We start from the raw sequence: 17,434 nt of genomic DNA, 5'->3' as shown, positions 1-17,434 counted from the left end.
TATGCTTTGCCAAATAGATTTATACACTTTTTACATCATTTGTTCTTGGCTTATTCATGTTCAAACGTACTCTAGTACAATTGGAATTAAAAGACATTTCATTGACATAAGCTAGCTTTATGCATCATGTTGTTGATGCTTCAAGTTAAAATAGAAATCTTTAATGATTTGTTTACGTAATTAGTAGTAGCAGTGGAATTAATACACGTCACAGGAATGCATAGTGTAAAATTATATCTACACAGTATAATAAACTAATATCATGTCTATCATGTCCTCATGGGCATTGTTATGAACTTATGATAAAGACTTTCCTCATAAAATACTATGCGTACTATTTATAAATTCGTCGGTCATCACCGTTTCAGCTACCAAATGGGTTGTTACTCATTGCTAGCGATATAAATAAACACGAAATGACGAAATAGTAAAATTCTTAATATTGTGTATTTGGGGCTAAGATTAGCATTTTCACGAAAAAAGAAATGTTATACCGAGTAGATTAATTTTTGCAAATGGCCTGCGGTATCCAATTGGGCTTAGTCTTGCAAATTGTGGACTCTATCCAATCAATTGGTTTGTTCAAAACAGCTTTTCAGAATAGAGTTTCTCATCATGATGATACTCGTCTATACCAAATAATAAGAGCACTTTAGGGGTGCGGATTTCCTTAACTTTACCGCCCACTTTCAAGGGACCTTGGCTACTGACTCAGACCAAATTGACTTGTGTGAAGTATTAGGTTAGTATGGTGCCTTCTCCTAACCCTTATCTGAGGAGTAATATGCATCTACGTGTGTTCCTTTCGTGGCTCCTTCCCTTTACGATGGGACATATTTTACTCCCAACAGTTTGCTAGACATGTAATCTCATAAGATCTCCAAAGAGTGTAAAGTGCATAACCGAAACCCAGTTCTGTATTATCAGAGATGGAATTCACACTTCACAGTAAGCAAGTTCAGTAATCAGATGTGTAACAGGAACTAACAATATACAAAGGGAAAGAATGTTTACAGTACAGGAATGGAGGGGTGCAGGCTCAATAATGTACATCAAGGCGCATACATGTATGAAGAAGCTTTTGAACATAAGAATTAACCACCTCAAATGTTCTGCAAATACCCTGCACCATATACAGCAATTTTACAGAGCTGAACTCAAATTGAAGCAATGAAATGTTGCCGAGTACCCTCTATCCATCTCACTGCAATGGGACTTCTAACATGATGACTTCCATCACTCCACTCAATCGACCCAAAACTTGATGTTCCCAAGATTGGTTCACCAGTTAGATGAGTTCCACTAGTGCTTGTAAAAGTTATCTCATAAGACAGTGTTTGTTTCTCAGAACTGAATTCGAGCTTACTAGGAGAAACATTGACATCCACATTTGGTGGGGCGTTCACAGTAACTTCATAAACTGCATCAGCAGAGCTTCCAACATTTTTCACCACTCTAGTGTATTTCACCATACTCTTACCAGATTCAAACACAACAGCGAATGAAGGATAATTCAGATTACCGTGGGTAGACAACTTCTTTGCTGCACAATCAATAGTAGCTGGCTCTTTGAGGAAAATGGCAATCTTCTTTGAGTCGTACCCAATGGCACATAAAAAGGCAATGTAGTCACTAGTATCGATGTCATAGACTAGCCCAGGGTTCAGTGCCCTGTTTGGGTCAACATGACCTGATCCATGAACAAAAGGTGAGGATTGCGCTCCTGTGGCAAGATCTGTAATGTTCTTCCCAGAGTTGTCAAGGTAGTAAGCTGTGGTCATAAGGGCAGACTTCACAGCTGCAGGACTCCAACTGGGATATGCATTTCGGAGCAGAGCAGCCAACCCACTTACATGAGGGCATGACATAGAAGTTCCTGAGATGATATTGAATTTAACCCTCCTTGGGTCAATCTCCAAGTCTGTGGGTGCAGAAGCCCCGGTCCAACCAGCCAAGATGTTAACACCAGGGGCTATGACATCAGGCTTGAGGATTTCAGGTGTTAGATGGCTGGGTCCTCGGCTAGAGAAAGCTGCCACTCTAGGGGCTGAAGGTGAGGGGCCAATCACAGTCCCTCTGAACTTGATTGTGGCTGTTGGATTAGGGGCCGAAGAAACATAGTCCCTGATTTGGTCCCCAGCAGTTTGACCCACCATAGTAGCAGGGATCAAATGTGAATCAGCTATTAGTTCTTCACCATTTTCAGCTGTGTTTGCCAGAATCATTCCAGCACCTCCAACTTGCTTAACAGCATCACCCTTGGCAACTCGAGCAGTATCTCCTCGGTCACATATCACCAATCTTCCCGCTGCTTTTGAAGAATCAAGTTCACCTGAGGAAATTCACAAAACATAGCCAAGCATTAACACTAACATTCAACCAAAATCTTGGCTTATAAATTAACTACAGACAATGATTCCCCAATAATATCTGTCCGATACAATACTTATGGGCTTGGCATAATCAGCTGAACTCACTCTATTTTCACTCCTTTCAGACAAAATCACATTACGAAGCTCAAGTAAAACATGGATCATCAACAAAATTTGAAGGAAATTGCATTCAGCAAAGAACATTTATAGCCGTGTACACTCAAAATTTATGAATGGAAGTATGTTAAAAGACAGCATATATATCATGTTTAGCTTGGTTATGTTAAAGATCTTGCATTGTTTAATTTAAACAAGGCATACCTAACAATAATGTGAATAATAAGAACCAAACATTCAAACAACATAATCAAAAAACAGCCAGAACTAAATTTGAATGCAAGGAATAACAAGTACCTGCTTTGCAAAGTCTACTGCCACAATCTTCACCTCTAACCAACTCCAAATTGACACTGTCATTCAAACCATCTCCATAATACAAAGACACTCCCTTAAAACTCCTCCCATCACCCAACACTACATCTGCAGGGAAATCCCTATCAATGGTGGATGCTCCAACAGTCAAAATCCACGGTGCAATATTCGTTGCAGTAAAAGGATTAGGCCCAGAATTCCCAGCTGAACAAGACACAACAACCCCACTTTGGGCAGCATGTAGCGCACCAATAGCAATGCTATCATCATCAAAGTTAGGAGCCAACCCTGAAGATCCTACAGAAAGCGAAATCACATGGACTCCATCCTCAATAGCCTGGTCCATGGCAGCCAAGATGTCAGAATCATAGCAACCAGTCTTCCAACAGATCTTGTAGGCAGCAATGCGAGCCTTGATTGCCATCCCTCGAGCCTCCCCTCGAGCATACTCGAATAGCCCTGCATTCGGAACCACTGATCCAGCAGCTGTTGAGGCTGTATGAGTGCCATGCCCCTCAGTGTCTCGAGGTGATTTTGACTCTTTTGTTTCATTCATCGGTCCTTTGGATGCCTCATACCTACCCAGTGGTTATAAATATCCTTATCAATGCTCAAGCTATTACTAAAATTTCAAACTAATGGAGCATATAACTAAGGAAATGGTACAGTATAATTTGTCCGTAAGGGCTAACTATAAGAAGCTAAATTAGAGAAGTTAAGCATTAGCTAAACATTAATAGCACTAATTAATAAATATGATTACGGAAATGATATATGTTGTCGTAAAGGCTAACTATAAGAAGCTAAACATTAAAATATCAGTATTAACTAAACATTAATAACACTAATTAAGCATATGATACTACTATATAAGAAGCAATTAAAAAAAAAAATATGCACTTGCAAAATATGAATAACATTGATCAATGGTGATCAGAAACCAAATTACAACCCGATAACAATGCAAGAATAAATTTTACATATAATTCATAATCATATGACAGTATAGTTTTGAATAAATTATGTTAATCTGCCGAAAATTAAAGAATTAAATTATAAAATCAAATATAAATTCAAGCACAATAAATTGTAGAAAAAAAAAAAGTCAATGCTTTGATGTTTGATCCAATAAAATTTTAAACAGTATAAAAAAAAAAAAACATACCCTTTATAGAAAGCACGAGCACCGATAATTTTCCGATTACAAGAACCGGCGGGAAACTCGGGCCCCACATCGCAGGAACCCTTCCACGTGGAAGGCACGTGATCATACCCATCATCGGAGAAGCTAGGAAGCTCAGGCCAAATACCGGTATCCAACACCCCGATGATGACGTCAGAGGCGTAATCAGAATTGGGCCAGAGCCCAGATTCATCGTGGAGGCCCAAGAAGTGAGGGGTGCGAGTGGTATGGATCTGGTGGGCCCGATCAGGGGTAATGGATAGGACGGCGGGGTGGTGGCGGAGGTGGGCCGCTTGGGCCTCGGAGAGATGGGCCGCAAAGCCCGTTGAGGAGCGAGAATAGGAGTAGAGTAGGTGTGGTGGGGTGGTGGTGGTGGTGGTGGAGGAGGAGAGAGAGTGGAGGATTGAGGAGTACCAGTCTTTTGGGGCAGAGAAGGTGGTGGGCTTATGGGAGTTTGACACGTGGACTATGTAGGTGGATTTTGATTGGGTGAGGGATATGAAGAGAGAGAAAGAGAGGAAAAGGATGAGAGAGAAATTAGCCATTTTGATCTTTTAATTTTAAAATTTTATTTGGTGGATGAAATGAGTGGATTACTTATTATAGTTGTGGAGATTCTGGAAAAGAGGATGGGGGATTTGGATCTTGACAGATTAGATTCACATTATTTTGAACGATTGCTTTGTTTTATTGTGCTGTTGATTTTTTTTTTTTTGCTATATTGAGGGATAGCACATACTCCGTATATCACAAGTACTTTGTATAATTTGTACTCTATGGAAGTATGGAGTAATCCATAAGAATTGATTTAATAGGACATAAATCCGACATGAAATAAGTGGATTAGTGAATTACTTTTTTCGATTTTTAATGTAAAAAGTGGGAAAAATATCAAGGATCAAAGGCTGAAAAAATAGTCAAACATAAATTGATGTAGTACAATAAAAATACAATTCTCTATCTTCTTTGATATTGGAGAAGTTATATTTAACATACACTACCCTTATGATTTACAGAGTATTCCGTAAGAATTAGTATCTTTTTAAAAAAAAATTAATTGAAAGAGAACCATGATTAGACCTCAACCTCACGGTTTATAGGGTCAGTATTTACAGGCCAGGTACTTGGAAATAGAGGGGAGGTTAAGAGAATCCTTAACCCTAAGTACCCTTACTTAGTAGTTAGTAGGATTCGAATAACCAATAACCCCAAACCTCTAAGATTTGAGGTAAGAGTCTTACCAAGTGAGCCAACACTTTGTTGGTGTAAGAATTAGTACTTGCTTATGCGATGTTTAAATGGAGATGGGGTATAACCGTATAAAGGTGTCTTCCCAATAATACAAGTTTTAAGTGCAGAAAACTTTTGCTTGTAAACTTCCCTATTTTGGAATTTGGAGGTGTAGCATCTTTGAAAGGTGAAAGCCTTAACCATAGGAATATGGACATAATAAGAATCAAACTAGATTGTTCACGGAAGCTTCGTGCCCAGTGTCCAATTACTTGAACTCAAATAATTAAAACAAAGAAAGGAAAAGTTTTATACGAAGAAGCGTAAGAGAGACTATAATACTCCATTAGTCCGTACGTAAAAATAATTGAGTTTGTTCATAAAATTGCATAAAACTATTTGCAAATACTTATGGTCACTACTACTTTTTACTAGCTAAGCTAATAATGTTAGATTGTATTATGAAAATATGAGAATGAAATAGTAACTCGTAATCTCGTAGACATTAACACTTCGATCTTATACAGTATAATATACATTATATAGAGATTTGATTAATTGTCACATTATTAGTCAAATTATTATGCTAACATCATAACTAAAATTTAAAGTTTGAATCATAGAAAATGTTAATTAATTTGTAGTTAGCTCGTATTTTTCAAAGTAGCCATTTTTTATGAATGACAACGGTCCATAAAAAACCTATTAATCTATTATGCATACCAGTAGACATTTTCATTTCAATCAAGAAGAAATTAACTGAAGAAAGAAAGTTCCAATAATACTTATTGAATGGAGAGCAAAACTTATTACATAGAAGCAACGAAGTCTTCTTGAACTCTTCTAGGCTTCCAGAAAACTGCAATAGGACTCGTTACACGATGACTTCCGTCCCACCATTCAATTGATCCGAAACTCTCGACTCCATTAGTCGGTATTGTAGATCCGCCAAGAATGCTAGTGAAAGTTACGGAGTAGGACAATGTTTTCTGTTTAGCATTGAACACAAGTCTTGTACGAGAAACACTAACTCGAACATAATTTGGTGCATTCACACTCGCTTGATATACTGCTTTCACTGTCCTCCCTACATTTTTTACCACTCTTTTGTACGTAACCACATCGTTGGTAGATTTGAAAACAACCGAGAAGGATGGGTAATTCAATTCACCAGGACTCGAAAAATTCTTTGCACGACAATCAATCAGTGAGCGATCTTGCACGAATTGAGCAATCTTTCTGGAACTATATCCAATAGAACACAAAAATGCTATGTAATCGGTAGAATCAATATCATAAACTAGGCCAGGATTGAGAGCATCCTTAGGGTTAATTAGTCCAGACCCTTGAACGAACAACGAGAACTCGTTCTTCAACGAGAGATCAGTGATTTTATTACCTGCATTGTCGATGTTATAAGTCGTAGTCATGATTGCAGACTTGATAGCAGACGGGCTCCATCTAGGATAAGCATTTCTTAGCAAAGCAGCCAAGCCGCTTACATGTGGGCAAGCCATGGAAGTACCGGATATAATGTTGTACATCACCCTCCTCTTGTCGTAACTCAGCTTACTTGGCGCCAACGAGCCTGTCCAGCCCGCCAGGATGTTAACCCCGGGAGCTATGACATCGGGTTTTAAGATTTCGAGTGTGATAGTGTTAGGGCCCCGAGATGAAAACGCTGCCACCTTCGGTGCTGATGGTGAGGGACCTATTACGGTCCCTCGGAACATGATTCTAGCTTTAGGATACGCGGTGTTAGTAATGTACGTTTTGATGATATTTCCAGTAGTATAAGTCACCGTAGTTGCTGGGATGATATATGGCAAAGCTTTCAATTCATCACCTTTAATAGCTTTGTTTATCAAAATCATTCCTAAACCACCAGCCTTTTCAACTGCGTAACTCTTAGCCACTGGTGAAGTTTCTCCAGCCATGCAAACCACCATTTTCCCGTATACCTTGGATCTATCAAGCTCACCTTTCACATTTAACAAAAATAATTAGTCATCACTAATGTCACACTGTCACACATTCTGCTTAGATTGTTTCCTACCAAAATAAAGATATAGTTGTCTAGTACAGAGTAATTAAGACTAACAAACCTTGACAACACTTACACTGTCACACATTCGATCCGCTTAGATTGTTATCTTAACAGATGGATTATATACTGCCTTCGTTAATTATTAATTGCAACAAAGTGGTATAGTTGTGATACATAAAAAATTCCTTTGTTGCAATAATATTTAATGGAGGAAGTACATTTTTAAGGCAATACTTTGTGTATCATTTTAACTAAAATCTGCAATTTTTTTCCTTAAAAAAATTATATTTGTACTTGACTCTTTTTTCCCTAAATAAATCTCACACTTTATTTTAAAAAAATAAATAAATATCTCATTTATACTTTATTTACATATTTTTTTAGAAATGAGAATTAAAAAAAAAAAAAGTCATATTATATAGTGAGTTTGGTTAATTAAAAAAAATATATATGAATAGTAAAATGAGACTTTTATTGAGAGACATATGAAATATATCAACAAGCATATTATGTCGATGATAAAACAAAAGAAAGATATTGATAATGCAGAGAGTTTTACACTGATGAAATATACCTTCTTTGCAAACACTACTGCCGCAAGCTTGACCAGTAACCAGCATCAAAGTCGAAGTAGTAGAATTCTTTTTGTAATTAAACAACGAAGATCCAGTTAAAACCTTGCCATTTCCGAGTACTACATCTGCCGGGAATTCTCTATAGATGGTAGAAGCTCCAACGGTGATTATCCACGGTGCAACATTTTTAACAGTAAAAGATTCCGGCCCTGAATTACCAGCCGAGGCCGAGACCACCACCCCTTTCATCATGGCTCCAAATGCACCAGAAGCGACGGTATCCATGCTGTAATCAGTGTAACTTCCGCCGAGGGACATAGATAGGATATCAACTCCGTCTTGTATGGCTTGATCCATTGCCGCAAGTATGTCTGCCGATGACCCTAAGGATGATGTTCCCCAATAGACCTTGTAGACAGCGATTCGAGCCTTGGGTGCTACGCCATTAGCCCGCCCTAATGCATACCCGTAGAATCCAACGTTATCCACTACTGATCCTCCCGCTACTGAGGCGCAGTGAGTACGTGCCATGCCCCGTCGAGTCCCTTGGTGACTTTATCATGGTCAATGGCCCATGTTTTGCTTCGTACCTACGAATGCAGCAATCAGTGATTACACTTATGGTATACACAATAAGCCTAGTTTAATTTGCTAATCACATCCTCTTGTACCTGCTAATACTTCCTCCATTTAGATGCATATGTATACTTGTACATTTTGACTTTTACATTGTTTATAAACTTAATGGAAAATTTAGAAATAATAATCCCAACTTTCATCAATTTTGAAAGAATAATCCCAACTTTAGATTGTACTGAATAATCCGAACTTTAGGGGGTCTTCTTTTTCTTCAATCCCAAATACCGGTTACCGGTTGAATGGGTTAAATTTTTATTTTTTTTTGGTTAAAGTGACACATGTTGCAAATTAATTGGTTAAAAAAAATTAATTAAAAAGAACAAAATAAAAAAAAAAGTCAAAAATCCCTTGAATCCGACCACCAACTACGGACGCCGCCTACTAGCCATAAAATTCGGCCACTACGCACGAAATCTAGCCCCAACAACGATCTCCTCATGAAATCTGGCCACCACGCATTTTCTCTTGATCTCCTCTCAATTCCCCCAGCCACGAACGTCGCCAGCATACCAGTCACGAAACTTTCTTGAAACCCCTCCCCTAATCCCAATAACACTTAACCCACTCCTGAATTTGCGAAACTCCCTCGAATTTGCGATTTGGGATATCGGTGGCTGCGATTTTAGGGTTTCGGTGGCTGTGAACTTGGGGTTTCGGTGGTTGCGTGGGGGTATAGGAAGGGGTTTCGGGGAGGGGGGGAATACGGTGACGCAAAGAGTGTGGGAAAGGCGGCGGTCCGGCGAGGGGAGAGGTGGAGGTCTGGCTGTCGTGGTGGAGGTAAGGGTGCACGGTGGGGGTGGGGGAAGAGGAATTGGGGAGGTTGGCTGGGTGCCTGGGTTTTCTGATTTTTTTTTTTTGGTTTTTGTTTTTTTTATTTTATTTTTATTTTTTTATTTTTTGGACCAATCAAGGCTTGACTTGTGTCAAGTGACCTGATATAGTAGGTCATTGACTTTTGTTGATCGGTTAGGGATTGAAGAAAAAGAAGACTCTTTAAAGTTTGGATTATTCCTGTATAATTCAAAATTGGGATTATTCTACCAAAATTGATGAAAGTTGGGATTATTATTTCTAATTTTTCCAAACTTAATTTCACCTTTTATAACTTTGATTATATATTAGTTAGAAAATTAAAAATAAAAATAAAAAAATAAAAAAAGGATAAACAATTTTTGTTTTTTTTTTTTTGAGGAAATAAACAAAATTTGTTTATCAAATGATAAAAATGTAAACAAATCACAACTTTTAGTCAATTATGGGACCCACAGTTATTGATTAATTTAAATAAATGTCATGCTGGGAGAAAAAATTAAATTGTTGATTTATTTACGATTTTATCATTAGATATACAAAATACGGAGTATGTAAATTAGGGCTCCTTCTATTAGCAATTAAAATAGTTAGTGTATATTACGGACAGTTTTCAAATGGCCACAATAAAATTGTGGCCATTGTATTAGATTAAATCACAACCATTTAATTCTCTTGACTAATGTGAACCGTTGATTTAAAAAAATTAAAATCTCCCATGTTCTATCCCACTACAATTCAGTTTTCAATTTTTCATAGTTTATGTTTGTTTTCCCTGCTCAATGTCGTATGCTTCCTTCTTCTTAATTGTGTTACAGTGTTACTTCAAGCCTTCGATCCAATCCTCATCCACTTTAATTAATTTAAATAAGCATAGATTTCCCAAAAATAAAATGTAAGCAACACACAAATACATTAAGAAGAATGAACTTCATTGAGAAAAAGTAAATCGAAGTGAAAGGACGGCAATGTTCTACATCGATGGAAAATTAATTAACAGATGACGAGCAGAAGGCAAAGCAAAAGAATGTCCAAGCAATCATAACCTCAAAGGCTAATGTTACAGAGAATCTACAGTGAACAATTGCATCAAACATACAAATTTATGAGTTTCAATTCTGTCGTGAACACATGAAAGCAAATGACATTGAAATGAGATAGGAAAAAAAAAAAACTAACATGTGAAAAATTGGAAACCGAATGATAGTGGGATAGAACATGGGAGATTTTTTTTTTTTATTCTTTTTTTGTTAATATTTTCAAAAATAAAATCAATAGTCAATTTTATCAACGGCTCACATTAGTAAAAAAAATAAACGGTTGCGATTTCTTCTAATATAATGACCACAATTTTATCGTAGCCACTCAAAAGTCATCTATCCTGTATATTACCCGCAATAAATAAATAAAAAAAAGTAAAATATGAACCGTACATAAACTTTAATGGATGCATTTATTAAGAAAGGAAGATACTACAGACTAGCTAATACTCCATAATAAAAAGTGATAGATAAGTCAAAAATTTGCATATTGCTAGTACCATTTGACTTATAAGTTGTCCTGCGCTCTACTATACTGTCGCAATATTTACAAAAATGTACATGTTAAACACTTTAAACATTTGGTTAATGTACTAATCATTAATCACTAGCTGCTGCAACCTCCTCCCTAGCCACCAGGTTCTTCGTAGTATTATATGTAGAATAGTGTAATTCTCCTTGGCGGAGGCTTCCTCATTAAATCAATATATATAGGGTTTATAATCTAATCATGAGAATAACCTAAAATACACAAGATATATTTTACAGAATATTTACGAGATAATATTAACATATTATCTAACACACCCCCGCAGTCGAAGCGGGAGGAGGTCGAATGCTGAGACTGTCTCTGAAATCTAAGAACAGTTGGCGAGGTAATCCTTTTGTGAAAATATCTGCGTACTGATAAGAAGACGGAACATGTAAAACCTTGATCTCTCCTAGAGCGACCTTGTCACGTACAAAATGTATGTCCATCTCAATGTGCTTGGTACGTTGGTGTTGTACCGGATTAGAAGATAAGTATACGGCAGAAATATTGTCACAATAAACCAAGGATGCCCGTCGAATAGGGCAATGCAACTCGAATAGTAAATTCCGTAGCCAACATAGTTCAGAAACAACATTAGCGACACCTCTATATTCTGCTTCGGCACTTGATTTGGACAATGTAGCTTGTCGTTTTGCAGACCATGAGACCAGATTATCACCCAAATAAACACAATACCCTGAAGTGGATCGTCGAGTGTCCGGGCAGCCGCCCCAATCGGCATCTGTATAAGAAATAAGTCTCGTAGGCGCAGAACGGTATAAATGTAGTCCATGATCAGAAGTGCCTTTGATATATCTGATAATACGCTTAAGAGCGTTAAAGTGAGGTTCCCTAGGAGCATGCATGAATAGACAAATCTGCTGAACAGCATAAGCAATGTCAGGTCTTGTGAAAGTGAGGTACTGAAGCGCACCTGCAAGGCTCCTGTAGAGAGAGGGATCCTTCACTGGCTCACCATCGTGAGCACTAAGCTTTGACTTAGTGTCGACAGGAGTAACTACCGGTTTGCAATTGTCCATCTTTGCCCTGTGTATAATTTCCTCTGCATACTTACTCTGACAAAGAATCATGGAGTCCTTTGTTCGGGTGACAGAAATTCCCAAAAAAAAAACTCAACTTCCCTAAATCAGTCATAGAGAACTCAGACTTGAGAAGAGCAATAATATCACTCTTGAGTTGTTCTGAGGAAGCTGTAAGTACAATGTCATCAACATAGAGCAAGAGATATGCAACATTAGCACCATGTCGCAAAATAAAGAGGGAATTATCACTTTTACTGCATATAAAACCAATCTGCAACAGAAAATTAGCAAACCGTTGGTACCAAGCCCGTGGGGCTTGTTTTAGACCATAGAGTGATCTATTGAGCCGACAGACATGAGTGGGAGCTTTGGGATCAACAAAACCCGGAGGCTGATGCATATATACAGTTTCTTTGAGATCACCATGAAGAAATGCATTTTTGACATCAAGCTGATGAATGGGCCAATCCCTGCCCAGAGCAATACTCAAGACGGTGCGGATAGTCGCCGATTTTACCACGGGACTAAAAGTTTCATCACAATCCACACCCACCTGTTGAGACTTGCCATTCACAACAAGTCGTGCTTTGTGTCTCTCCAATTCACCATTTTCCCTGTATTTGTGCTTATATAACCACATACAACGAATAATATTGACCCCTTCCGGTCTTGGAACAAGATCCCAAGTATGTTGTTTAGTAAGAGCATTAAATTCCTCATTCATGGCGGTATTCCAATTATGGTCAAGCATGGCTAATTTGGGATTTTTAGGAAGTGGGGAAATAACATTAACCGTAATATGTGCTTGATATTTGGGGTTAGGCTTAAAAATCCCGTCTTTAGCACGAGTTGTCATAATGTGGGAAGGTTTAGTAGTAAGCCGTGAGTGAGGAGTGATGACCGGAGTTGGACTCGGAAGTGAGCCGAACTGGATAGAGGGTGAATTAGGAGAGGTAGGTGGGCTAGTTTGTGAAATGGGATAGATAAGTGGGTTTGGCAGGGGGGTCCGCAGGTGGCCTGCGGTTGGAGGTAGAGTTCCGCGGCCCACCTGCGGAGTGGACTGAATGTCCGTGGGTTTTGGGGAATTTGTGGGAATTGTGGAGTTTGGTGTATTGTGAGTGGGGCCATGTGTTTGGGTGGGATTTGTGTTTTGTGGACTTTGGCAGTTAGTTTGCAAGAAACTATTATACGGGCCATATGAATCCAAAAATTCATATTCATTTGCTTTGAAATGTTGAATATTTGAGAATGGGAATTGATCTTCAACAAATGTTACATGTCGAGAAATGAGTATTTTGTTGGATGATAAATCATAACACAAATAACCACGATGATTGGAAGGAAAACCCAAGAAGACACATGGTGTGGACCTAGGTGCAAGCTTATGAGGAACGGTAGCACTAAGGTTCGGATAGCAAAGACACCCAAAAGTACGAAGATGATCGTAAGTGGGACACCTACGATATAGGACCTCAGTCGGGGTTTTATTTTGTATGGTTGTGGAGGGAAGAATATTAAGAATATAGGCAACCATAGACACGGAATAAACCCAAAAAGACGGGGGAAGAGAGGCATGGAAAAGGAGAGTACGAGACATATTATTAATTGTGCGGATGATCCTTTCGGCTTTGCCATTTTGGGAAGAGGTATTGGGGCAAGAGAAACGGAAAGCCATGCCATTATCCACACAAAATTTTCGAAAAGGTGAATTATCAAATTCACGACCATTATCACTTTGAAAGGTTTTAATGTCCTTTTCGAATTGAGTACGAATATATGCTCGGAAATTAACTAAAATATCATTGACTTGGGATTTATATTTAATAGGAAACACCCAAATAAAATGAGAGAAATCATCAAGCAAAACTAAATAGTATTTGTGACCCAATTTGCTAGAAATAGGAGATGTCCATAAATCCATATGAATAATGTCAAATGGTGAAAAAGTAATGGAAGTAGAGGACTTAAAAGGAAGTCGTACATGTTTACCCAAAGGACAAGAATAGCAAAATTGAGAATTATTTCTCTTATTACAACGAATTAAATTGTTTTTCCTAAGAAGATCAAAAACTGGTTCGCCGGGGTGTCCAAGTCTATGATGCCAAGTTGAAGGAGAGATTGCAGCTAGAGAGAATTGACTATTGACATTTGAAGCGGAAGAGTTGAAGAAGGGATAGAGGTCCCCCACACTATTGCACCTCACTAGAGTTGTCCCCGAAAGAAGGTCCTTCACAGAAAAACCAAGAGGGTCAAACTCAACAGACACATAATTATCACAAGTAAATTTCCTAACAGAAATTAAATTTTTAATAATATTAGGAACATGTAAGACATTCTTGAGTTGGAAAGGTGGGTTGGGTGAGGGGGTTGTGGTAGTGCCATAGCCATGAATTGGAATACGTTTGCCATCACCAACTAAAATAAATTGAGGAGTGCTCAAATTAAACAAATTAGAGAGATTACCCGAGTCACGAGTCATATGAGAGGTCGCACCCGTGTCCATATACCATCCATTGTCGGGAGGTTGAAGGCTCATCGAGCTATATGCTTGACCCAAATCTGTTGGAGACATGAGCTGACCGTACCCTTGTGGAGCCGGAAATGCATAGTAGGCCTGCTGCTGTTGGGCCGGGCGTGCTCCTAAAATGGATTGAGATGTCCCACGGTTTTGAAACTGCTGTTGGACAGGAGCAGTTGGAAACGGGCAGGGTGGTGAAGCCCACTGCCCGTTTTGCTGTTGCCATGTGGGCTGGGCCCCCCACTGAGGGGCAGCCTGCTGTTGGGCCGTGTAATTGGGCCCAGCTTGCGAATTTGAGGAATTAGCATTTGAGGATTGCTTTCCTCGACCACGGCCTCCCTTGTTTTGCTTCCCACGCCCACGGCCTCGCTCTCCGCCGCGACCACCACCACGCTGCTGGTCGGCGTTCTGAGGGGAGGTGACCGGTGCAGCACTTGTCCCGGCAGACCCTTGGGCAATTAAGGCTTGCTGCCCGTTTTCCCCTTGCTTGTTCTTCCTTGTTTCCTCTAAAAGAAACATTGATCTTGCCTTATTGAAGCTTGGTGTGGGCTCTGACTGTGAGACGATTGCTGCTACGGTATCGTACTCATCCTTGGTAAGCCCTGCAATTAATTGCATCACCATCTTACGGTCAGACACCGGACAATCGACGTTAGCGAGTTGATCGGCAAGAAGCTTGATGTTTTTGCAATACTCTGCCATGTTTGCATAATGTTCAAGCTTGATAGTTGAGAACTGTTCTTCCAAGTAAACGGCCCTAGAATGCTTATTGTCGTGAAATACCTCCTCAAGGCGAGTCCATAATTCAAGAGCCGTGGCACCCGGCTTCATGATGGTGTTAACAAGGTCCTTGGAGATGGTGGTGTAGATCCATTGTTTCACAATTGCATCTAGTCTCTTCCACGTCTCATCATCAATTCTCGCGGGACGAGCAACCTTGTTATCAATATGATCAGTGATGTTGAAGGCACAAGCTTGAATTTTGAAAAGTTCGACCCACGTAGTATATTGAGCGTCATCGTGATCAAGAGTCACGCTGATGAGTTGCTTGATGTTGTGTCCAGCAAAGGCAGGGTGGAAGGGGGTTTGCTTAGGAGGAGAGGAAGGGGAAAGAGGAGTGCCGGCATCAGCATCCGTCATTGGAAGGTAAAGGTGCGGCTAGGAGAAGGTGGAAGATGAACGGCTATGGTGGTCCCTAAGGATCGATTAGGGTTGTGAGAGAAGAGAGAAAATAAACCCTAAAAAGAATCTGATACCATGTAGAATAGTGTAATTCTCCTTGGCGGAGGCTTCCTCATTAAATCAATATATATAGGGTTTACAACCTAATCATGAGAATAACCTAAAATACACAAGATATATTTTACAGAATATTTACGAGATAATATTAACATGATAATATTAACATGAGATAATATATTTTACAGAATATTTATGAGTATAATATTATATACTCAGACTACTCACAATTGATACGAAATATTATAATATCATTGAATATGGTTCAGATCGCAAAATCAAAATTGTCCCCTATAAAAAAAAAGCCACGATTCTTCCACTATGCCATAAATTAAGGTTCGATCTATACATTATTTTATGAGTTGGAAATCAGTTGTATACTCTTATTATTACATGATAGTTGCACATCTTAGTGTCCTACGTACGGATCATTCTATGGTTGTTTGAAAATTAAAATGTCAATTATAATTTTAAAAAATAAACGGTTAAGATGTAATGATTTTTGCATTATTTTTTAATGTTAATAATAGTTTAGAAAAAAAAAAAAAAAAAAAATTAAATCAGTAATAAAGAAGTGTTACGTTCGTACCCCTTGTAGAAGAAACGAGCTCCAATGATTTTGTTATTACAAGAAGTGGCCGGAAAATCAGAACCCACCTCGCAGATACCTCTCCAATTAGCAGGCACTTTATCAAGGCCCGTATCATGAAAGCTGGGGTTTTCAGGCCATATTCCGGTGTCTACGACACCTATGATAACATCTGACCCCCAGTCTGTGTCGGGCCATACGCCCGACTCGTCTGAGAGGCCTAAGAATGTAGTTGTTTCTGTAGTTGCCGGCTCAACCATCCGGTCGGGTATGACCGACAGCACGGATGGATGGCGGCGGAGCTTTGCGGCTTGAGATGCCGAAATAACAACTGCAAAACCAGTGGCTGAGTGAGAGTATGTGTAGAGGATGTCATGTTGTGTTTCTTCGGTTGAGGTGGTGGTGGTGGAGAGGGAGTGGAGGATGGAGGAGTACCAGTCGTGGGCGGAGGCGAAGGCGTTTGGCATGTGGGAATGTGACATGTGGACTATGAAGGTGGACTTTATGGACAAACAAGGACGTAGAAAGAAGAATAGGATGAGAAATGGAAGGAGAGTTGAGGGTTTGGAGAGGGTTGCCATTTTTTGGGTGTGAAATGAGTACGTTATGGTTATGCATGGGTTTCCTTGACTCCTTATACACGAAATTAAATACTATATATCGGTGATTGAAATGGATCAACATATATAATAATTGGAGCAATTGCGTCTAGATATACTGTATAATAAAATATGATCCCTCGATCTCAATTTATTCAAAATGACAAGAATACCTATACTCTTCACATTTATTATATAGATTAGAAGCTTATCTCTCGCCTCTCCTCTCTTCTTCTCTCCTCCTCTTTTTTAGGGTTTCTCTAAAATTTTGGCCGTTTAGGTCGAAAATAGTCTAATTTCATCGAAAATTAGACTATTTTCGACCCTTTTCCCTTAATTTTATTTAGTTTTGCAATTAGGTTTCAATAAATCTACACAAATAGTGTAGATATTCGTCCGTCTCCCTATGGTGGAGTCGTTAGTTTTTGTTAGTTTAGTTGTTTGTTTATATTTAGGGTTTGTTTATGTTTTAGGGTTCATAAAAAAAGTAATAATCTTTTGCCCTATTGTCAGTTCTTTGGTAAAGATTTATTCGGTATCGCAGCGGTTGTCAATTTTCAAATGCGTCCAGGCGAATCAGATGAGA

General features: G+C 38.9%; 1 protein-coding gene and 1 pseudogene across 1 annotated transcript; both read right to left on the bottom strand.

The window, feature by feature from the left end:
* Window positions 1–974: 974 nt before the first annotated feature.
* LOC145570156 (subtilisin-like protease SBT1.4) lies at window positions 975–4,572 on the bottom strand. Its single transcript, XM_081629169.1, has 3 exons — window positions 3,970–4,572; window positions 2,787–3,382; window positions 975–2,332 (listed from the first exon to the last, which is right to left on the bottom strand). Exons 1-3 carry the CDS (start codon window positions 4,530–4,532, stop codon window positions 1,158–1,160), a joined length of 2,334 nt encoding a protein of 777 aa, XP_081485295.1. The 5' UTR covers window positions 4,533–4,572; the 3' UTR covers window positions 975–1,157.
* A 1,432-nt stretch (window positions 4,573–6,004) lies between these two features.
* LOC145571784 (subtilisin-like protease SBT1.4) lies at window positions 6,005–16,830 on the bottom strand (annotated as a pseudogene).
* Window positions 16,831–17,434: the final 604 nt, after the last annotated feature.

Source organism: Chenopodium album, chromosome 12 (genome assembly GCF_948465745.1).
Source record: "Chenopodium album chromosome 12, dcCheAlbu1.1, whole genome shotgun sequence".
NCBI classification, from domain to species: Eukaryota; Viridiplantae; Streptophyta; class Magnoliopsida; order Caryophyllales; family Amaranthaceae; genus Chenopodium; species Chenopodium album.
The sequence above is the reverse complement of the archived record's forward strand: the minus strand, read 5'-3'. Positions and strand labels throughout refer to the sequence as shown.